The sequence below is a fragment of the Carcharodon carcharias genome, chromosome 13 (genome assembly GCF_017639515.1).
Source record: "Carcharodon carcharias isolate sCarCar2 chromosome 13, sCarCar2.pri, whole genome shotgun sequence".
NCBI classification, from domain to species: domain Eukaryota; kingdom Metazoa; phylum Chordata; class Chondrichthyes; order Lamniformes; family Lamnidae; genus Carcharodon; species Carcharodon carcharias.
Window position 1 is genome coordinate 57,994,231 of NC_054479.1, and position 24,599 is coordinate 58,018,829.

At 43.0% G+C, this 24,599-nt stretch overlaps 1 protein-coding gene across 1 annotated transcript; it reads left to right on the forward strand.

Moving 5' to 3' along the window:
- The first annotated feature begins 2,810 nt into the window (after positions 1–2,810).
- On the forward strand, positions 2,811–24,279 carry LOC121286063 (phospholipase A2-like). Its single transcript, XM_041203069.1, has 4 exons — positions 2,811–3,063; positions 13,674–13,842; positions 21,277–21,401; positions 24,161–24,279. Exons 1-4 carry the CDS (start codon positions 2,811–2,813, stop codon positions 24,277–24,279), a joined length of 666 nt encoding a protein of 221 aa, XP_041059003.1.
- The last annotated feature ends 320 nt before the right edge of the window (positions 24,280–24,599 follow it).

The window sequence follows — 24,599 nt, forward strand, 5'->3', positions numbered from 1 at the left end:
CAGGGTGCCTAAAAACTAGTCCCACCAGTGTTTTCCGACTCTTGCTTTTCCTAATTTCCACCCATACTTTTTTAACTTATTCATTCATGGAATCTGGGCATCTCTAGCTAGGCCAGCAGGTATTGCCCATCCCTAATTGCCCTTGAGAAGGTGGTGGTGAGCTGCCTTCTTGAACTGCAGCAGTCCATGTGGTGTAGGTACACCCACAGTGCTGGTAAGAAGTTCCAGAATTCAACTTCATGATCTTCTGAGGCCAGATCCTTTCTCAGTAATGTCCTTATGTCATTGTTTACCATCAGAGCTATTCCTCAACCTTTGCCATTCTGTCTATCTTTCTGAAAATTGTATACCCTGGAATATTTATTTCCCTACCTTGATTCAAAAAAAACCCTTTAAATTATTTGTTTTTTACTTCTGTTCCCTGCAATGACCTTCTTGGCTGATGTACAATTTTTGTTAAACTCTGGCGCAGAGTTTTGCTCCTGAGTCGGGAGTGCAGAGATGGGACATTACCCAGCTCCACGAACACAACCCGGGAAGAAGAGGCCCAGAAGGTCAGGTTTTTGTTCTAGAGGAATGGCCCAGATTGGAAGTTGGGCCAGCCACCCCTGGAACTAGTGCAGAGAATGCCAATTGCAGAGGTGGGCAGAAGGCATGCCTCTGTACATCAGCATTTTAGTGAAGTTATTAAAAAAGTGAACAATGCAAAAGGCAGTCCTCCAGCCCTCACCACCCCACCCCCTCATTCCCCCACACACTCCCCATGCCCCATCCATGCAAACCTATGCCACCTCATGCCCCCTACCCATTCCACATGGCCCCCCGTACCATCTATGCCACCCTATGCCCCTCTACACGTCCTCAAGACCCCTCATACCCCAATGCCACCCTATGTCCCTCTTCCCATCTCCAAGGCCCCTCATACCACCGATGCCAACCCATGCCTCCACTCATTCCCATGGCCCTTTATAACATCTATGCCAATTTAGTGCCAAGTCATGTCAATGCATGCCCCCACCCACTACCCTTTGACTTTACTCCCTCCATGCCAACTCACCTAGTATTCACCATGGGCACACCTCAGGGGCCAAGGTGACACAAAATAAGGTTGTGTCTATTAATCACACCACTATTTAAAAAAACACTCTAATAAAAACAAACATTCAATATATTGCAATTCCTTAAATGATTCTCTTATGAAAACCAACATTTCTATTCTTTAACCACTTGGAACTGTCAGTCAAAGTGGTCATTTAACAGGCATCCAACTATGATAATGTTGTTATTAAATCAGTTATATAGCACAAACCCTATAATGATAACATTCAGGCTTATGTCAACAGACAGAGTGTAATATCAAGCACTTAATTTTCTTAAACTCCACACTTTTCTTTTAAATTTAAAGCCCAGAAGAGTTAAATCTCTTGACAAATTTGACGTTTCTAATGAGCTTTCACAGTTCCAGTGAGTTTTAACAGTTCTCTGACAGTTTTGACAGTTCTTTGACAGCCTGACAGATCCAATGAGCTTGTGCACTTTTAACGCACAATCATGTCTACATTTAACAATCCCAAAGCGCACTTGACTACCCCAAAGGGTAATTTATCTCTTCCATAGAACACCTTACCTCTCCCAAAGGGATCCCAGAACCATATCCAAAGGGGTACCCTACGTCTCCAAAAAGGTACCTGGCTATCCAAACCAATCCACGAGGTTCAGGTTTGCTCCTACCAGGTCCAATCTACACTTCGGGCTTCAGACACCCACCCCACCAAAATCACAAGAGTGGGGGGGGGGTGGGCAGCTGCTGATTTACATGTGCAGCTGCCTCTGGAAACCATGGATGTGCAATTTAGAACCTGACCCATTTCCACTCCTCCACGTAAATGGCAGAGGCCATGTTTGGAGGCAGGACTTCTAGATTCAGGCCTCTGCTGGCACTTTAGTGCATTCTGAGAGCCTCTCTGTGTGAAAATTCATGCCTCTCTATGTCTTCTGGTCCCACCCTGCTTGTCTTTACGCATATTGCTATATGGTTCTGATGCCTCAACCTTTCTCTTTGGGTTTCTAAATTTTCCTTTACCTGTCTCCTCCCCACGCTGTCAGTTTAAAGCCCTGTCCACAGCCCTAATTATAGTTATGATGCTGTACCTGTGGATAATGCTGCAAAGGGGAATCATTTACATGAGGAAGAAGCGTAGAGCAAGGTTAGATCCTTGGAGATATTGGAGGGTGACAATGTAGGGGAGGAAAGAAAAGCCATTGTTAAAGATGTCTGGATACAATCAGATAAGTAGAAATGGAACAATGTGAAACAAATCACTTGGAACTGGATGGCAAGATGGGGTATTGGAGGGAGATGGCAAGGTCAAGTCTACCAAACACCATGGAGAAATTAAGAATGAAGAAGATAATGCATCACATCATAATCAAGATTGCTGTGAATCCACTAATATACTACCAAAGACATGTATAGGGAGTTGCAAATCCCCTATTGATTAATTTACTGTTACTCCCCTGACTGAATGAACTTGTCAAAATCACTTCCATCAATGGTCTTCAGATAATACTATTCTGCCTTCACTTCTGTTATCAGTGAGGCTCTTGATGACTGAATCATTGCCAGATGATATGACACTCATGTGCTTAATTCTGCTGCCTGTGTCCTCTGTGACATCTTGGGTTCGCCTCGTCGGCGCTGCTGCTCCTCCCTCAGCAGAGTTTAAACCCACACTGCTGGCTTTCCTCACACACTCTTCTCCCTCACACTAAGGCTTCAGGCTAAGGAAGCAGAGGCAGCGGCAGGGAAGATGGACTGCCAAGAAGATGAAAAAGTAATTGGAGTCCATCAACTCCAGGCTCAGCTAGTTATGAAAAGTGAAAAATATATGCTGGGCTACAAACAGACTTTGAAAATGATTCGTCAACGCAAAGCCAAGTTGATTATTCTTGTCAACGACAGCCCAGCCTTGAGGAAATCAGGGATTGAATACTATGCTATGTTAGCCAAGGTTGGTATGTATCACTACAGTGGCAACAACATTGAACTAGGTACAGCTTGTGGTAAATAGCACAGAGTGTGCATACTGGCTATCATTGAACCTGGTGATGCTGACATCATCAGGAGCATTGCCATAGCAATTCAGTGAGAAATGAACAACTGCGACTTTGAAATGTTTACACATAAAATTATTGTGAAAAAACAAAAAAAATACACAGTAAAAGCAGGACACTTATTTGGAATATTTCAACAGTTATCAAACTCACTGGACATGAACTCATAGCAGGACACTACAATCAAGAGTGGATCTCCCCCAAATCTGAATCTGCCATTTGGTATTGGACCTTACCTACTCAATCCAATTGGTGTTATTCTTGAACTTCAGACTTGTAGGGCTGTTGTCACGGTTGGGAAGTTCCTTGCATTCAGTGCCTTGTGGAATGATGCATGACCCATCCATAACTATCTGCCAACATAACAACCAATTTACTGACAGCAGACTCACTAAAGCAGTTTCCTTACCTTAAACATGACCCTATCATGGTTCTGGGAGGGAGAGGAAGATGTGAGGGTGGATGCATGGGAGATAGGCCGGACACTGTTGAGAGCCCTGTCAACTACCGTGGGTGGAAAACCTTGGTTAAGGAAGAAGGAAGCCATGTCAGAGGAACTGTTTTTGAAACTGGTATCATCAGAACAGATGCAACGGAGGCGAAGGAACTGAGAGAATGGGATGGAGTCCTTATAGGAAGTGGAGTGTGAGGAGCTGTAGTCGAGGTAGCTGTGGGAGTCGGTAGGCTTGTAATGAATATTGGTGGACAGTCTAACACCAGAAATAGAGACAGAGAGGTCAAGGAAGGGAAGGGAAGTGTCAGAGATGGACCACATGAAAATGATGGAGGGGTGGAAATTGGAAGCAAAATTAATACATTTTTCCAGGTCCAGACGAGAGCATGAAGCAGCACCAAAGCAATCATTGATGTACCGGAGAAAGAGTTGTGGAAGGGGGCTGGAGTAGGACTAGAACAAGGAATGCTCCACATACCCCATAAAGAGACAGGCATAACTGGGACCCATGCGGGTACCCATAGCCACACCTTTTATTTGAAGTAAGTGAGACGAGTTTAAGGAGAAATTGTTCAGTGAGAGAACAAGTTCAGCCAGACGGAGGGGAGTAGTGGTGGATGGGGATTGTTCAGACCTCTGTTCGAGGAAGAAGCGGAGAGCCATCAGACCATCCCGGTGGGGGATGGAGGTGTAGAGGGATTGGACGTCCATGGTGAAGAGGAGGCGGTTGGGGCCAGGGAACTGGAAATTGTTGATATGATGTAGGGTGTCAGAGGAATCATGGATGTAGGTGGGAAGGGACTGGACAAGTGGAGAGAGAATTGAGTCAAGATAGCAAGAAATGAGTTCCGTGGGGCAGGAACAGGCTGACCTTACCTTAACCCTTGTACTTGCTTTTCCACAAATCACTGGCACTGGCACAAAATCCTCAACTCCATGTTGACTACTTTTGCTCCAACTGCAGTCAGAATCTAGCCAAAGTTCACTTCACTGGTCTCTAATGTGACTGTCACCCATGCCAGTATCAATTTTTAAAAATTCATTCATGGGATGTGGCCATCATTGGCTAGGCCAGAATTTATTGCCCATCCCTAATTGCCCTTGAGAAGATGGTGGTGAGCTGCCTTGAACTACTGCAGTTCATGTGGTATAGGTACACCCACAGTGCTGTTAGGGAGGGTTTTCTAGGATTTAGACCCGGTGACAGTGAAGGAACAGTGTTATATTTCCAAGTCAGGATGGTGACTGACTTGGAGGGGAACTTGCAGGTGGCAGGGTTCCCATCTATCTGCTGCCCTTGTCCTTCTAGATGGTAGTGGTCATGGGTTTGGAAGCTGCTGCCTAGGGAGGCTTGGTGAATTCTTGCAGTGCATCTTGTAGATGGTACCAACTGCTGCTAATGTGCGTCAGTGCTGAATGGAATGAATGATTGCGGAAGGGGTGCTTTGTTCAGGATGGTGTCAAGCTCCTTGAGTGTTGTGGGAGCTGCACTCATCCAGGGAAGTGGAGAGTATTCCATCACGTTCCTGACTTGTGCCTTGTTGATGGTGGACAGGCTTTGGGGAATCAGGAGGTGAGTTATTCGCCTCAGGATTCCTAGCCTCTGACCTGCTCTTGTAGCCACAGTATTTATATGGCTAGTCCAGTTTAGTTTCTGGTCAATGGTAACCCCAGTATGTTGATAGTGGGGGAATCAGCAATAATAATGTCATTGAATGTCAAGCGACGATGGTTAGGTTCTCTCTTGGAGATGGTCATTGCCCAATAAACACCTTTCACCAGGTTTAGCACACATTGTGAAATCTTGTATCTTATGTTCTCAGGCTTTATAATATTTTTGATATTTAAGTTTAAAAATTCCACTGTTAATTTGAGAAAATCCCATCTGTAAGTTACAAATATTTTCCTTTCAAAAGTACACACTCTCAAGGACAAAACATGAATATAAATCCGATGGATCTGAGTGAACAGCCTTGAAAGTTGGAAGGGAATTGAAAATGCAGTCCTTGGTGCTCACCGTGCTGCTTGTTGGTATGTAGAAAGGATGCCCAATACACTGCTTGAGGGAAAAAGGATGGTATGCTGCTATCTTTCACAGCTTTTGTGTGTTCTGTTAGGCATGGTGGGGGCTGGATAATGTTTCAAGCCATCTAAATTGGAAGTAGTAGTTTGGTCATCATCTCCATCTGTTATTGCAGATGTTACCAGCTTTAAATACAGATTTACAGTGTTGAAAGCAGAGTTTTCGCATACAGTGGTGGTGGATCCTATTAAAACACGGCATGTTGCTTACATTTCTGTATTTTGATGTATCCATATTTCCATTATGTACCTTAACTGTGCAATGTACAGGTCTGTATTCAATGGCACTTTCTACAGAATTACAGATGAAAATGTGTTTATATCTGGAACTGTACAGCCCATGGGAACCAGATACTGTATCTGGATTACAGTTTCCACAAACAAAGGAGGTCAGGACCGGGACAAGCTTCAAGGAGCCAGCTTTTTCCTGGATTTCGAAGGTGTAAAAATGGTGTACATTTCCTGTATTTCTCCTGTATGACAATCAGCTCTTGTTTGATACTCATGTGGTATTTGTGTTGTGCAGTAAATTGCTACTGTAAACATTTGGTTGGGAACCGGATGGGATTATGGAATATATACAGAACTCAAAGACTCAGTGGGACATGATGGACCCTGTAGTATTTGTAGGATTACTTACTAGCTGCTATTCCATCAGAAGATGTTTCTCCCGATAAGCAGCTGATTGAATCATAACCGTAGAAGTATTTTTTAGTGTTGCTGGTTAGATGATTCCTGTAGCTACTAGGGACTTGAAAGCTGACAATTTTCAAATATCCTTTCTTCGAATAACTGTGTAATATTGTATTGAAGATGATTTTATCCTTCACTTCACTACCTCTGGGTGTCAGGAGCTATTTTAATAGAACTAGTCCTCAGGGTATTAAATTGCCTGGCCAGAGACTGTGTTTGGTCTGTGGACAGAGCTTGTTACCCTCTTTCCAACATCCAGTATTGGATGAGTTAAAATTTTCTCCTGTTAAACACTGGGAAGACCCAGCCCCACCACACATTCCACATCCCTGACACAAGGGGCAGACAGGCCATTTGGGAAACAGGAGATTTCCTGAGTGCCCCTGTGGATGGATCCCCCCCACCCCCAAATATGGTGCTATGTTATTGGCAGCCCCTTAATCCATGAGAATCCTGCATTTTTCAGTCAGTGGACCTGCCCATCAATCCATCTATGCTTGCCATCTACTCCTTCCTTCCCATCAGCTACTGTCTATGGCTAAAGCAGACTGTCCATAAGCTTGGCATCAAAAGAGCTTCTTACCCCATATCCATGTCACAAAGGCTACCTACTTCTGTTTCTGTAACAGTTTCCATTCCCATCCAGAAAATAAAAGCTCATGGTGTAGGGGGTATCATATTGGCATGGATAAAAGATTGGTTAGCTAACAGGAAGCAGAGAGTTGGCATAAGTGGGTCTTTTTCTGGTTGGCATGGTGTGATGTGTGGTGTGCCACAGGGATCAGTGCTGGGGCCTCAACTTTTTGACAATTTATATAAATGACTTGGATGAAGTATCCGAAGGAATGGTTGCTAAATTTGCCGATGACACAAAGATAAGGAGGAAAGTAAATTGTGTAGAGGACGTAAGGAAGGTATAAAGTGACATAGATAGGTTAAGTGAATGGGCAAAGGTTTGGCAAATGGAGTAAAATGTAGGCAAATGTGAAATTGTTCATTTTGGCAGGAAGAATAAAAAAGAAGCTTATTATCTAAATGGTGAGAGATTGCAAAGCTCTGAGATTCAGAGGGATCTGGGTGTCCTAGTGCATGAATCAGAAAAGGATAGTATGCAGGTACAGTGGGTTATTAGGAAAGCTAATAGAATATTACCATTCATTGTGAGGGGAATTGATTAGAAAAGTAGGGTGGCTATGCTTCAGTTGTACAGGTGAGACCACATCTAGAGTAATGTGTACAGTACTGGTCTCATTTAAAGAAAGATGTAAATGCACTAGAAGCAATTCAGAGAAGGTTTACTAGACTAATACCAGGAATCGGTGGGTTGTTTTATGAGGAAAGGCTGGATAGGTTAGGCTTGTATCCACTGGAGTTTAGAGGAGTAAGAGTGACTTAATTGAAACCTTTAAGATTCTGAGGAGTCTTGACAGGGTGGATGTAGAGAGAATGTTTCCTATTGTGGGAGAATCTAGAACTAGGGGTCACTGTTTAAAAATAAGGCATCGCTTATTTAAGATGGAGCTGAGGAAAATTTTTTTCTCTTAGAGGGTTGTGAGTCTTTGGAACTGTCTTCCTCTAAAGGTGGTGGAAGCAGAGTCTGAATATTTTTAAGGTAGAGCTAGATAGATTCTTGATTAACAAGGTGGGGGTGGTGAAAGGTTATCAGGGGTAGGCAGGAATGTGGGATTGAGGTTACATTCAGATCAGCCATGATCTTATTGAATGACAGAGCAGGCTCAAGGGACCAAGTGGCCTACTCCTGCTTCTAATTCATACACTCATATATTCATCCCTGCCTTCCTCACCTGCTGCTGAAAATCTCATTCATACCTTGTCACTTCCGGAATTTATGGTTTAGAAGCATAGCAACTAAGAGCAGGAGTAGGCCATTTGGCCTTTCGAGCCTGCTCCGCCATTCATTATGATCATGGCTGATCATCCAACTCAATAGCCTGCTCCCAATTTCTCCCCATACCCTTTGATCACTTTCGCCCCACGAGCTATATCTAACTCCTTCTTGAAAGCATACAATGTTTTGGTCTCAACTACTTTCTGTGGTAACGAATTCCACAGGCTCACCGCTCTCTGGGTGAAGAAATTTCTCCTCAACTCAGTCCTAAATGGTCTACCCCATATCCTCAGACTGTGACCCCTGGTTTTGGACTCCCCCACCGCTGGGAGCATCATTCCTGCATCTACCCTGTCTAGTCCTGTTAGAATTTTATAGGTTTCTGTGCGAGCCCCCCTCATTCTTCTGAACTCCAGTGAATATAATCCTAATCGACCCAATCTCTCCTTAAATGTCAATCCTGCCATCCCAGGAATCAGTCGGGTAAACCTTCGCTGCACTCCCTCTATAGCAAGTACATCCTTCCTCAGATAAGGAGACCAAAACTGCACACACTATTTCCTGGCCTACCTCCCATGTTCCACCCTCTGTAAACTTCAATTCATCCAAAATTCTGCGGCCTGTCTCCTATCCCATAACAAATCCTGCTCACCCATCAATCCTATCCTCGCTGGCTTCCAGGCCCCAATATTTCCAATTCAAAATTTACACCTTTCTGTTTACATTAGTTCATGGTTTTTCTCCTGCTATCTCTGTAACCTCTCTCAGCCCTGCAACTCTTTTGTCCAAATTCTCTATTTTTCTGATGCTTCTCTTTGCACATCCTCATTTCCTTTCACCCCGTCCGCTACCCTGACCCCACACTCTGGAATTCCCTCCCTAATTCTCACCAAATCTCTAACTCCAAGACCCTCCTTAAAACCCACCCTTTCTGGTCAAGCACTTGGTTAACTTTCCTTTCCTTCTTTTTGTCACTTTTCAGTTTTGTGTCATTACCAATTTGAAAATCAATTTGAGACACTTTTCTATGTTAAAGACTCTCTATAAATGTGGGTTGTTATTAAAACAATAGAGCCCCTTTAAAGTGATAAGTGATGTTTCAAAGGAGCATTATAAAACAAAATTTGACACTGGGTCACATCTTAGGCCAGATGACTAAAAGCTTGGTCAAAGAGGTGGGTTTTAAGGAGTGTCTTAAAGAAACAAAACAAGTTAAAGTAGTGGTGAGGTGTAGGGAAGGGATTCAGAACTTAAGGCCTAAGTACTTGAAGGCAGCGATTTTAATCGGAGATGTTCAAGTGGCTTGAGTTAGATGAGTCCAGACATCTTGGAGGGTTGTGGGGTTAGAGGAGATTACAGGGATAGGGACGGGCGAGGCTATGGAGAGATTTGAAAACAAGGATGAGAATTTTAAAATCAAGACTTTGCTTGACTGGCAGTCAATGTGGGTTAGCGAGCACGAAGTGATAGGAAAACAAGACTTTGTGCAAGTTACGACATGGGCAGCAGCATTTTGGATGACCTCAAGTTTATGAAGGGGAGAATACAGGAGACTGGTCAGGAATATCTAAGAATATTCAAGTCTAGAGATAATAAAGGCGTGAATGAGGGTTTCAGCAGCAGATTGGCTGAGGCAGGGGCAACTTCAGACAATGACAAGAAGGTGGAAATAGACTGTCTTATATGGTCAAATATATGGTCAGTGGCTCATCTTGGGATCAAATATGACACCAAGGTTTCAAACATTCAGGCTTAGTCTCAGACTGTTGCTATGGAGTGGGATAGAGTTAGTAGCTAGGGAAGGAAGTTTGGAGCAGAGACTGAAAACAATGCTTCAGTCTTCCCGATACTAAATTGGAGAAAACTTTTGCTCACCGTAGTGGATGTTGGACAAATAATCTGATAATTTAGCCACAGTGAAGGAGTTGAGAGAGTTGGTGGGGAGGAAGAGCTGGGTGTTGTCAGTGCACATATGAAAATCAACACTGTGCTTTTGGATGATGTCACTGAGAGGCAGCATGTAGATGGGAAGGGCCCAAGGAAAGATCCTTTGGAGTCACCAGAGGAAATGGTGCCGGAGCAGGAAGAGAAGCTATTGCAAGTGATACACTCAGCCCCTGACCTCATTACAGCCTTGGTTCAAACATGGACAAAAGAGCTGAACTTCAGAGGTGAAATGAGAGTCACTGTCCTTGATATCAAGGCAGCATTTGACCCAGTGTGGCATCAGGGAGCCCTAGCAAAATTGGAGTCAATAGGAATCAGGGGGAAACTCTCTGCTGGGTTGGAGTCATACCTAGTACAAAGGAAGATGATTGTGGTTGTTGGAAGTCAAACATCTCAGTTCCAGGACATCACTGCAGGAGCTCCTCAGGGTAGTGTACTCGGCCCAACCATCTTCAGCTGTCTCATCAATGACCTTCCTTCCATCATAAGGTCAGAAGTGGGGATGTTTGCTGATGATTGCACGATGTTCAGCACCATTCACGACTCCTCAGATTCTGGAGCAGTCCACGTCCAAATACAGCAAGACCTGCACAATATCCAGGCTTGAGCTGATAAGTAGCAAGTAACATTTTTGCCACACAAGTGCCACACAAAGACCATCTTAAAACAAGAGAGAATCTAACCATTGCTCCTTGACATTCAATGGCATTACCTTTGCTGAAGCCCACACTATCAATATCCTGGGGGGGGTTACCATTGACTAGAAACTGAACTGAACTAGCCATAAAAATACTGTGGCTACAAGAGCAGGTGAGAGGCTAGAAATCCTGCAGTGGATAACTCACCTCCTGACTCCCCAAAGCCTGTCCACCATCTACAAGGAACAAGTTAGGAGTGTAATGGAATACTCTCCACTTGCCTGGATGAGTGCAGCTCCAACAACACACAAAAAGTTTGACAACATCCAGGACAAATCAGCCTGCTTGATTGGCACCTCACCCACTAATATTCACCCCCTCCACCATTGATGCACAGTGGTAGAAGTGTGTACCATCTACATGATTCATTGCAGGAATTCACCAAGGCTTTGTCAGACTAAGAGGAAGTTTGGCCTGGTGGGTTATTGGAAGGTAGGGAAGTAAGCAGCAGCTGATCAGATGTCTCGAACATGGTGTTAGAAAAGTCCATGAACTTCTCAAACTTATTGTTGATGAGGAGATGGGGAGAGGAATCTAAAAGAATGTTGTAATTGTTATTATAAATCTTAACTGGTGGATCACTTGCTGTACTGTTGTTAACTATCTATCAAATAATTTTTACTTAAAGATTTGAACCTAGAAATTACTGCTTGCTTAGCAACACTTAGGATATTTGTCATACGTTCTTCTGTTCCTGTAATAGATATTTACCCATTTAATGTGAAATTATTAATATCTCTGTTAAAATAATGGACAGAGAACTGTCATAAAATGCATTTAAAGCTCTCTGATGATATTGCAGACAAGTTTCCAGGTTTTGCAGCTGAAAATTAAATGATTAACTTGTTTTGATGTGGCAGATGATGTGTGCCAGGTGGATCAAATCCATGAGGGAAACTTGCTCACATGGTCACAACTATTTTGTGATTTGTATTTTGTTTTGAGATGCATGCCCTGATTTCAGAAGTAATTAAACTACCACAGCTTCAGAGGTTTTTAGAAAACTAAATTAACATTTATTAACAAAAGAAAAGATTTCAAGCACATTCATAGGTCTACAAATTACTACTATAATAACTCCTAAAGCCTTTAGTTAATCTGGCTCCCATTTGCACCTTCATTAAGGCAACAGCAGAAAACAAATAGATTTAAACAGACTCAGGCAGAACAACACAATACCTTGGACAGTAATATTCAAAGTGAGTTTTCTTAGCTTCGGTTCCTGTAGACATAAACTTGATGCACAGAGGCTGGAGGCTTTTCACACTTGTTAGATCTTAGAATGCCTTCTTCAATGACGTATAGCCTCATCTCCTTTATACATGTTTCTCCCTTTTTAAAGCAAATTCCATTGTTCCGATATGTCTTTGGAATTTTATCCCTCTCATAATATAAATCTTTTCATAGTACTAATTTTATCAGTATTGGGAAAAATAAGCACACCTTTTGGCTTCTTCTAGTTAGGTGAAACATCTTACCATCTCTTTGAAATTCAAACTACCCTTATTTACCTAAAAATGCAAATTTTCCTCACAAGTCACATCCTAAATCTTCAGCCATGTTTACATATTTAACATTTCAAACCTAGGGCTGAATTTTCCCCCCGTCAGGGGGGGCTGTGAGGGGCCGGGCGGGTGCGAGCACGAATCAGGTCCATTTTATGTAGGCGGGCCAGTTAAGGCCCACCCAGCGTGATGCACACCCGGAAGCGCTGTGCACTCCCTGTGTGGGCGGCGGGGTGGGGATTCCCTGAGTTGGGGCCTGTGCTCTTTCACGCATATGCGTGAAAGAGCACAGAAATCTACCTGATACATAGAGGTGCCTCAGGGAGATTAGTTTAAGTTCTGAAAAATTTAATAAAGGGTAAAAATTTTTTTAAAGACATGTTCCCTCATGTGAAACTGTTACATGAGCTGGGACATGTCCATTAATTTTTTTCAAAGTGTTTTATTTAATTAATAAACCCTTCATGAAACCTCAAACCGCCCGTGGATGAGGTTTCATGAAAAATGCGAAGGCCACCTGGGCTCTTTGCCTGCCCGTCAACCTTAAGGTTGGACGGGCAGCATTCTTAACAACTTTAATTATTTTTTAAATGGCCTTAATAGGCCTTTGATAGTTCGGCAGGCGCGCAGTTGCGTCAGCTGTGTGCCTGCTGAACAGACAATCTAAATGACGCGCGGTGATGTTGGGACACCCGCCCAACGTCACCGCGTGTCATTTTATGCGTCGGCGAGCGGGACTCGCCCCCACTCGCTGACCGGAAAATTCTTCCCTTAGCTTCTTTTTGGTAACTCAAAGTCTCCAGACCAGCCGTCTCCAATTCAATTAAATCCCATACCCACACACACATACACACAGATAAATTATCCAAATCCCACTATTAACCTACCTTTACAATAAATCACAATAATATTATGAGAATTATTATATTTTCATGACAAACCGCTAATTATGATGTGAGGAAACATGCACTTGCTTTAAATGGCTTGGTATTAACTCAGACATTCAAACAAGCTTCCCCGGGCACCCTGAACCTCTGAATGTGAGCAACACAGCATGTTCTCACCTTCAGCCTAACATGCCAAAGTATAACTTCTATTGAAGTTTTTATTCCATCTGATGAGAAAATTTACCTTACTTTCCATAATGCACCTGTGCTCATCCTGCATTTTCTCAGGAAAATGCTAAAATTAGTTTTCATTCACTGGTGAAAGAGATCCATTGAACGAAAGCATCAAATTTTACTGTAAATTGGAAGGATTCAAAATGTTTTGGGTTGCTAAAACAAACATGAACAGCTGCTAATATTTCTTTATATTAATATCTATTGTGTGTCTCTTCACAGCTGTTGCAAGTGCCAACATTTCACCTTATGCTATCTGGCAGTTCAGGAAGATGATTATGTGTGTGGATCCGAGCAGTTCTCCCATTCTGGATTACAACGATTATGGATGTAACTGTGGATTTGGTGGTACTGGGACATATGTTGACGAATTAGACAAGTATGTCACTTAATGCTAATACCTGACAGTCCATATCCCATGGGTTGCTGGCTGATGTGATCATCGCATTTATCATTGGAACAGAAGTTGTGGTTGATGGGAAACTCCTACCTTCCTAAGCTGGGAAGCCAAGTTGGAAAGTGGGACAATGGGGACAATTCGGAATACTCTAGTAAATTCCCCATCAGAAGTAATATTTAGATGCCTCTAAAACTTCCTGGAAAAGCACCTTCCTTAAAACGTAAAAAATATTTTTTTGTGGCCTGGGCAAGGTTTCCAGGTGACTCCAGTAGCTGTCCATTGGTAAGCCACTATGTCTGGTGTTCTGTTATATCCTAGAGAAGGCACAAAGGAAGAAACTTTCATGTTTGGCATCCCTGTTTTTGCACTTGCTTCCCTTAACTCAAAAACCCCTAAGAGTCAGCCAGGAAATTTGGGCACAGTGCATTTCGGTTCCAGTCACTCTGTTGTTCTTTTGGGACCTTGCCCACTAATTCCATAAAGTTTAATCAATTATAACATTCTCAATAATAACCAATTATAAAGTGTTCTCATGTCTCTTCTACAATCTATACTTTCTGATTCAGTAATCTGAATTTAGCAGTGCCTCTCGCACCCAATTTGCACACACTGCCAGCTATTTACCCATGCTAGTCACATCACCCAAATGGATTCCCCCACTTACTAACACACTTCCCTCTGTCTTGCAGGACAAAGTGATGGACAACCGGAGGCAGTAGTCTCTAACCGTGGGGGGATAGATGCAACTCTATGTCCTCACCCTTATGGAGGAGATGGTGCTCGACATTACTGGAGCAAACAATGCTGAGGCTGTTGCCAGCAGCAGGGTTGAAGCGATACTTAATCCTCCTTCCCACATCCCACTTACCCCTCAGCCCACAATCTCTTCTGATATATAAGCTGTAGATTCATCTCTTCCTTTCCACAGTCTCCTCCCCACAACCGTATCCTGGTGCCTTTCTTTCAAATACCCAAGAACTGCAGCCTAGCCAGGCAGTGGCAGAATAGAACTGAAAGAGTAAGGAGTAAGTGATGATGAAGAAACACCTTCACTCAATCTCACACTCATAGCTACCAGCTCAGATACTGACACTGCATTGATACTGTAATTTAGAGCATAGCTGAGAAGCAGGGTATGGAGGTGGTAGACAACAGGCACAGGTGGCCTGCAGAGCAGCGAGCAAGGGTTTTATAGGTACCAGATCCCCAGAAGACAAGGCCATACATGAGTTCTGTTGCAGAAAACTCAGATGGGCACGCCAAAGGACAAGCTACAGAAAAAGGCCGATGGGTATGCACAAGGAAATGTTTGGTGCATTGGCATGCCTGCCGGAAAACCCTGTGGAAATGTCAAGAAGCATGGAGGAGTCTGGCACTATCTGTGCAGAAATTTTGAATAGAACTTGAAGGCCATCCTCTCCAGCATGGAAATGGTGGCCAATTCCATTAGTATAGTTATGGACCCCAATCAGGATGCAGTAATAAAAACAGGAAATGCTGGAAATATTCAACAGGTCTGGGCAGCATCTGTGGAAGGAGAAATAGAGTTAATGGGAAGAATTGTCCCAGATTTGCACCAAGTATGGTAGCGGGCAGGAAAAAGAACATTTTACCTGCCAGCTGCAATGGCGACTTTTCATGCCATATTGTCCCAACCCTGCCTCATTAATCATGCATTCCCAGGAAACATGCCCTTTCACTGGCAAACGGCCTCCAATTCTCCTGCCAAGCCATCACCTTGCCGCTTCCTCACGCCAGGCGCCATATTTAAAATGTAGTTGCACGCACACCTCTCAGTGCTTCCTGCCCAGGACTGCTACACAGAAGACATGGCCCCAAAAGGCAAGAGGATTGCAGCCCCCCGATTCAGTATCGCATCCCTGGAATGCCTTTTGGACTGCATGAAAGCTCGCCATGATGTCTTCTACCCCTACTCTGGGTGAAGGCCAGCAAGCAAGGTGACAAATCCAGTATGGGAGGCGGTGGCAGTGGTGGTCACTCTTTTCTCCTTTGTCTCCACTTTCATGAGGCATACAGCTAGGTCACCAGGCTCCATGTGCCTGATGTACTCCTCCTGCAGGATAAAAGAGAGACGAATGGGTTAGCTTGGGTGTTTTAAGAACCTCTCTTGGTTAAGTCTGAAGGCCACCGTTTGGATGGCCAGAGTTTTGAGCGCTGCACAGATGCCCGAAACGTCACCCACCTCCACCCAACGCCATCTGAGCGATTGGTGGTAGCTTTGCCTATTGGACTGCATGCTGTGCTCTCAGCTCAGGAACAGGCATTCTCCTAACCTGCACTTCAAGGCTGCACTGTTAGCTTGAACCATGGGGGATTATGGTCCAAACCTGAATGAAGATATTGCAAGGGACTCCAAGCATATCAATTTGGCTGCATCTGAACTGTCTCAGCAGCAGAAAATGGTCACCTTATACAAGGTTTCCCTAATGCCTGGCTGCTTCCCTCTCACTGACCCACCCCACACATACTTGTGCATCACCATCAACTGCAGTGCAGCACTTGCCTCAGCACCGCATTATCAGCTAGCCAGGAAAATGCGACTTGCCTGTGCCCTTACCTGAATGCGTGGCAACTCAATATTGAGGTCCAACAGGTGACCCTTGCAAGTGCTGTCCAATTTTACTGTGCAGTCACCTCCAAGTTCCCTTGACGTGCAGCTCACCAGGTGCATGCCTTATAAATGCTGTTGTGAAACACATCGGTGTGCAATCACATTGACGTGCTCGGATGATTCAGTGTGGGAGGCTGATTCCGGCTTATAATGATATGCAGATGTATTAAAATGAAGTTCCTGATGTGCGGTGGCGGAGGGAAATGTGGCCCACCACTGACGGGCAGAGCAGATGATTGCAAACTGGTTTCACGACGCTCTGCGACTGATTTTTGGCCTTCCCGTCATATTGTCTGCTTACGCCCACCATCATGGGCACGGAAAATTCTGCCCTACGTTCCAGGTCTAGAGCATTTCTTTCCTTGCTGATGTCTTAGCTTCAATTACAACACAAGCAGAGGCCACCCAATCTCTGGGTGCTGCATGGGAGACTCAGGCTTCCCTCACACGAGGTCAACCTGCTGCCAAGCAAGCTCAGACTGGTGTCAAGATTGTTGTGGATAATGGTGTTCAAAGGGGATAGTAATCTAACAGATTAATAGGATTGCTGAACTGCCGCCCTGGGGGAGTGGCAGTGGCTCTATCAAGCATGAACCTGCTGTGTTCGCTCATGGTGATAACATTTGTCCTTCCACCACTGTCACTTCACCATTGCCCTGGCAGTTGCCTGTCAGTCTGCCAGCCCCGACTGCTGCTATCCATACTGAGGTGGTGCAATCCGAAGCTGGGACCTCAAGGCCCAGGGCTGCTTCAGATCGTTCTCCAAGGCCATCTGCAGTGTCCTCCATTGAAAATTTGCAGCCTTCAACAAGCCATGCTGCAGTCACTGGGGTAGCACTGCGTAGGAGCACGAGGACAAAAAAAAGGCACATAGATGTCAGGCACTAAGGGAATGCACAAGGCTGATTAATTGATGTTAGTATGCAATATAACATGGTTTGATTATTTATATATTTGTTTTTGAATGTTTATTTTGTGTTGGCTTTTACTTTTGCATTGTGTCCAAGAGTACACTGTAATGGTCAGTAATGGAGGGAAAGGAAGATGTGGGACTTTTGGTGAATGGGGAATTGGGATTACATTTATTGCAATCACAGTAGGGTGCATTCTTCATGTACAGCTAGACAGAAAGGGGCCATCTGGGTTACCTATTCCCTTTCTCCTCCTCCCTCTCCTCAGCTAATTGGCATAAAGCTGGTTGCAAGGGCATTGTCCTGATCTTGTTGAGGTTGTGCAGCATACAGCAGACCATCACAAATCTTGACACCTGATCTGCTGAGTACTGGAGGGTTCTTTCAGAGTGGTTGTAGCAGCAGAGGCATTGTTTCAGTATGCCAATGTCCTGCTCTATCACATTTTGTGTGGCAGTATGGTTTTCACTGTATGCTGCATACATGTGCATTGATTGGCCATTGGAGTCATCATTAGCAGATATCCGTTGACCTCCAATAGCCACCTTTGGTTTGCCATGGTAGCTCAAATACAGATGGCATAGTGGACTGCTGCAGAATTAGGGCATCATGATCCTGCTAGGATGTTGGGCACTGACCTGTATGATTCTTTGCATTGTTACAAGGTTATGTCCTTTTACTTTTGAAAATATTTTTCAACTTTCAACTGACTAGAACTGTTGTAACTTGAATTGAGACAGAGCAAACTGCTTAAAAATTCGATGGTGAAGATGAGAAACTAACAAATCACCCTCAGGCGAGTGTGAAGAGGGAGACATTTCCTATAATCTGGACATCCATCGAAACTCGTGACTAAGGAAGAGATAATAAAAATTCAAAGCATTGGGTTTTGAAACAATGTCTGCCACAGACAGACACACCCAAAACCTCTTGGAAATACACAATGGGTTACATATTTCAAGGCAAAGCTGCCAGCCACTAGAGAGATTACAAGTGATATAGGCAGTGTCCAGAAAGTCTTCAGCAGAGGAAACAAGCTGAGGACTCTCTCTCTCCCTCTCTGTCTTTTGGAATAAGCATGTCACCTGGTGCGAGAAGCCAACTCTACCAGAAACCTACCAGCAAACTGAGATCTTGTAATAATTGCAACATCTTCTATATCTGACTGCATTCAAGAAACCAACTAACCTAAATTGGCCACAATGTTTAAAATCTACGTACCAAAGACAATCAAAGGACACTTTGCCATCTATTCTTTTACTTTTTTTTATTGGACTCTAACTCCTGTTATTTCTGATACCTGTATGTTTGTGTGTGGGATGTGTGTGTGGGGGGGGTGTGTGTTTGTGTGCGTGAGGGCTCTAATGACTACATGAGGGATGAATGCTTGACATCACGTTTTCATTATTTTTTTGGGATTAGGGGTTAATTAATGTGCTAATTTATAAGAAAATCTTATTTGATTGATTTCTTATTGTTGACAGCTTAAGTAGTAAAATACATTCTGATTTGGAAAAGGCAAGGCCTCATAAAAAAGAAACTCAAACCTTTGTTGTAACCAATTGAGGAGGTTGAATGGAGGAGAGCCAGCTCATCCCTCCTCACCTGGTCTTAACAGCACATGGTTGCACAACAGCTGGATGTTGAAGGAGCAGAAATCTTCACAGTTGCGGTACATCTTAGAGCTGACATGCAATGCCCATAAAGAGTCATGTGTCTTGTCAATGGCACCTAGAGGAAAGCCTGCAATCTTGATGAAGCCAAAGCCTCACACCATCTACAGCAAGAGAGAATGAAATGCATTCAACTTTCTTTGAATAGAAAACATCAGTGATCTCCCTTACACAACAGTAGACAACAAATTGTAAGATGCTGTAAATAACCCATGCTCCAACCCGGAAGGAGTTCACTAGCAACACTGTCCTCTCCCAAATCTGAGATTGCAGTTGTGGCTGCAGAAGGTGGAAGATTTCAATTAGGACATTTTTAGTTCAGCACAGATGTCTCACACACTGTTCTTTACTGAGGCTCAGGAAGGAGAATTGCTCCATGAACACCCTGGGTAGATATGGCTTCCTACTGAGAGCCCTTCTCCACCTCCTCTCCTCCCTCTTCCAATAGCTAGTCCTGTTTTGTACATCCTCCACTCATTCTCCCTGTCATGCCATAGTCCAAAGGGAATGTATACAATTGTTCCCATGTCTGGGAGCAATTGCTTTGTGCAGAATAAAGCAGGACCAACTCCTTCAACATTTGCCACACCACTCTCCATAAACTTTAGCAACTTTAAAGAACTCTAGAAAGCACTAAGAACTTGTACAGTCAAAGTAACAGCCAATGGAAATCAATCAGCAACTAATTTGAAAGTAGTTGATGATCCCTTTAAATTGTGCTGATGGTGGGGTCCTTCCAATTGCTGAATGCATGATTAAGAGATGAAGTTAGCTAGAGTTTTAAGTTCCAAAATGGCAGTGCTGGTGGTTAATGATATCATAGTTTTGCATAATTTCGGCAGACACTCATGGTGTGCATACTAACGCTCTCACCAATATGACATCTGGTGCAACTAACTCACACAGAAGTGTGTGCACATGTCTTGGACACCATTTTTAGGTGACCTAAGATCAATTTTAGTGCCCAGAAAAACTGGGGTTATGCATCGAAATTTTGTGCCATGAGAGTACAATACTTAAAGACAAGAATTAGCATCAGCCCACAAGGGGTTAAATTTTTTTAAAAACAAAATTTATTAAGTGACCGTAAAGGCCTATCAAAGGTGGTTCCATCCAAAAAGTCCAATGTGTTGTACACTGATGGCGTGAATTGACAGTACACCAAGGCGGTTTGTATCTCCAGTTAGAATGAAAGAAATTAGAGGGCAGCCTTTGCTTAAATAGTCCGAGGAACTCTGAAGTTGCAGTTCTTTGATTATCCTTGATTAAAGATTGGGAAATTTGGGAAATTTATTGCATTAACTGTTTCCTGTTACCAGGTTACTTAGACTGAGTAATGGCATTGAGTATGTATAATTCAAGAAACACAGTTGGTCTGTGTATCCTGACTAATATACAGATCCATCAATGTGGCTTGATACTGCAGAGAATTCATCACTTGGGTGAGGAAAGATAGCTTCCGTTTCAACTCTGGGGCACTGGATCTCTGATTGGATTTCTCCCAATCACTTGCAGCGATGTGTAATTCTGCATAAATAACAACAACTTGCATTTGTACAGTGCCCTTAATTTAGTCCACTGAAGCACAAAAGGAAATATTAGGGCAGGTGACCAAAAGCATGGTAGGAAGTAAGTTTTAAGGCGGATCTTAAAGGAGAACTGAAAGTAGAGAACAAAGGAGTTTCTCCTAGAGTTATGACCAATATGTAACACTAAAGTCAAAATTCACTAGAACAGATTTACCTGGTCATTAACACACCACTGTTTGTGGGATCTTGCTGCACATAAAATGGTTGCTGAATTTCCCACAAAGGTGACTATACTTCAAAAAGAAGCATTTCAATGGCTGTAAAGTGCTTTACAAGTCCTGAGGTTATGAAAAATGCCATATAAATTTTCTTTCTTTCTTTAACTCAATGTGCAGAATAGAGGCAGAAAATTCTCCAGTTCATCAGACACCTCTGTTATACAGTGTGCGATTATGGGAACAAATTAATGTAACTTAGAAATATTCAAAATGTAGGTGCTCATAAAATTGGGGAAAATAAAGTGTAGACTCCTCCTCAAGTTGTTACCTGTAGTCACATGATCAAAGTATGACAGAGTGAAGTGATTGTCAATTAGTGAGCAAACCACCTTAGTTTTTCACTCCTCTGATACAAACATTGCATTCATTCACTTTTTCTTTCCTTTATAGGTGTTGCCTCAATCATGATAAATGCTATATACAGGCAAAAAAGGATCACTGCAGGTATCTGATAGACAGCCCATACATTGAACTTTATGACTATTCTTGTTCTGAAAAGAATGTCATCTGCAGCGGTAAGTACTTGAGTATTTCAAAGCTGTAGAAATTAGTTTTACAAATCTTCAATGATGTACACATGTTGAATAGTGAGTCAAATGGATCTCAGCAATAGCAGAGAGTGTTACGCCACCATAGTTATAAACAATGGGATATGGGAAATGTTAGCAAGGGCACTGTTTATTTTCTAGGGAGAGAGGAGGCTGAGAGACATTTTATTGAGATGTGTAAAATCATAAGGGGCCTGATTAGAGTGGATAGGAAGGACCTATTTCCCTTAGCAGAGAGGTCAATAACCAGGTGCCATAGATTTAAAGTAATTGATAGATGAATTAGAGGGGAATTGAGGAAAAATATTTTTCATCCAGAGGGTGGTGGGGTTCTGGAACTCACTGCCTGAAAGGGTGTAGAAGCAAAAGCCACATTGTATTTAAAAAGTACTTTGGGTATGCACTTGAATACTGTAATCTACAGGGCTAAGGACCAAGAGCTGGAAGTGGGATTAGGCTGGATCACTCTTTTTTCAGCTGGCATTGTCAAGATGGGCCAAATGGTCACCTTCTGTGGCATAAAATTTTTATGTTTCTATTTATTAGAAATAATATTTCTGTAATAAAAATGAGATATTTCTATAGAATTCTAATGAGAGAGTTCAAGTGGAGAAACTGGAGCTGTTCTTGAAGAAGAGAAAGTTGTTCAAAATCATGAGGGGTCTGAACAGAGTTGATCAAGATAAATTGTTCCTATTGCTGAAAGGGTTGAGAACCAGAGGACACCAATTTAAAGTAATTGGCAAAAGAACCGATAGCGACACGAGGGAAATCTTTTTTTACACAGCATGTGGTTAGGATCTGGAATATGCTGCCTGAGAGTCTGGGGGTGGCAGATTCAATCAAGCCTTTCAAAAGGGAATCGGAAAAGAGAAAATATTTGCAGGGCTACTGGGAAAGGATGGGGGGTGGTGAGGGAGTGGGACTAGGGGAGTCGCCCTTGCAGAGACATATTAGCTGAATAACCTTTTTCTGTGCTGTAACTATTCCATGATTCTTTTCTATGAAAATGGAAATTGGCTTCTTTAAATGCAGTAAATCAGTGACCCTGACACTATTCATTATACTGCATAAACACTTCCGCTGCTTGAAAAAGTCATGGGAGATCTCCTAATAAAGATAATAATCACAGAGAGGACTTTTAGGCCCCGATGGGGCCAACACAGTGGTGGCAGGGTGTGAAAATTCTCGTAGCTGACCAGTGTGCTGGTGCCCCATTTCCATTCCACCCTGGACATTTTCATAGAGATGGGTGAGGGGAGGCAACAGGTCTATTTGCCTGCAAACGATAATTACCAATTCAAGTAATTAATGGCCTATTAAAGCCTATTCTTGGAGGCCAACTGGAGTTTTCTAGCCAGCCTCCAGCCTGGAGTGGGTGGGAGGACAGTGCTCCAGACAGGCTTACAGGTTCCCCCTGGGTTCCCCTCCACGAAAGGTTACAATTCTGGAGGGAGTGCAGGCAGCAGGGGGACCTGGAGATACAAATGCACAAATTATTGAAGGTAGCAGTGCAGGTTGAGAGAGCATTAATTAAGCATACAGGATCCTGGGCTTTATTAAAAGGGGCATGGAGTACAAAAGCAAGGAAGTTACGATAAACCTGCATGAAACACTGGGTTGGCCTCAACTGTCCTGTTTCTGGCACTATATTTTAGGAAGGATGTGAAGGTATTAGAGAGGGTGTAGAAAAGATTCACGGGAATGATTCCAGGGATGAGAAACTTCAGTTACTTAAATAGTTTGAAGAGGCTGGAACTATTTTCCTTGGAAAAGAGAAGGTTGGGAAGCCTTCACATTTCATATGGTCATTTTCTAGCGTAGATTTTACAACAGAATCAGAGCGGACATGAGGAGAAAGTTGTTGTGAATTGGAATGTAGTGCCTGTAAGGATGGTGGAAGGAGATTCAAAAGTAAGGGAACTGGAGATTACCTTGAAAAGGTAAAGGTTGAAGGGGTATGGGGAGAAAAACAAGGAAATGGGACTAGTTGGATAGTACTTTCAAACAGTTGACACAGTCATGATAGACCAATGGCTTCCTACTGCGCTGTAAAGTTCAATGTGGGCTTGAGATATAAAAAGCCCTTCACGAAGCCAAATGAGCAGCCATTACACGGATCAGTTTAGCATTAGATATCATTTACAAATGTTGAGTAAACTTACATAAAATATTTGAAATTAGATCCTCAAGATGTGAAAGAGCACACCTCTGAAGTATCATCCCTCACAAGTAGCTTGCATGATGGTGCAACTGAAAAACACTATAACGAATTGAGCTCTACTGACTATAAAGGTCCAAGATGTGATACCCAGTCTGTGTTGAGTTAGCCGATTTTAGCAGGGTAATAAATGGTGAAGCTCTCAGTGCTAGGAAGTAATAATGCAGTCAGATTCTTCTCAATTGTCACCCACTGAAACCTACTCTGCCACCAATTCCCATCCAACACCCTCACCTGCTGATAGGTGTGCAGTTAGGTGCAGGCGGGATTGGACTCAGCCACAACTGATTGAATAGCTTTGCAACACTCACTGATTAAGCTCACTCATGATGAATCGTCACTTAGATGATGAGGTACCAGACAGCATTTGAAACCATAATCCAGCAAAAGCTTTTAGGAAAAGTTGGGAATATTTTAAATAGACCAGTTGAAGCATCTGGCTTTTTCTGGAATACCAATGTGGTGCTGTGGGTAAATAATGCAACTACAATTTTATCTTTTTCAGACAAGAACAATTCATGTGAGAATGATCTTTGTAATTGCGATCGTACGGCAGCCATCTGCTTTTCTCATTCCAAATATAAGCCTGAAAATAAAAACCTTGACAGGAATCGCTACTGCTGAAAGTTGATGTCAAATTAAAGAACTGAAAATATATTAATTAAACTGCCTTCACTGTTTCTTTGTCTCTTGTGGAAACAATATCATAGACACATACAGAAAAGGAAAAAAAAAATTATATTAGATTGGAACCCTGATATACTGATAAAATTGTTCAAAATCTAAATGATCAGTGTGACCAACTGATTAATGTTTCTCGAGGTAGACATTTGCAAATGTTTCGAGTCCTCATGACCCTTCGACAGAACTTGAGTTCGAGTCCAAGAAAGAGGTGAAATATATTTCAACTCTTTCTTGGAATCGAACTCAAGTTCTGTCGAAGG

Coding starts and splice junctions, on each gene's coding strand:
- LOC121286063 (XM_041203069.1), top strand. CDS start 2,811: ATGGACTGCCAAGAAGATGAAAAAGTAATTGGAGTCCATCAACTCCAG. Junction 13,843..21,276: donor TATGTTGACGAATTAGACAA/GTATGTCACTTA, acceptor TTTCCTTTATAG/GTGTTGCCTCAATCATGATA. Junction 21,402..24,160: donor AAAGAATGTCATCTGCAGCG/GTAAGTACTTGA, acceptor TATCTTTTTCAG/ACAAGAACAATTCATGTGAG.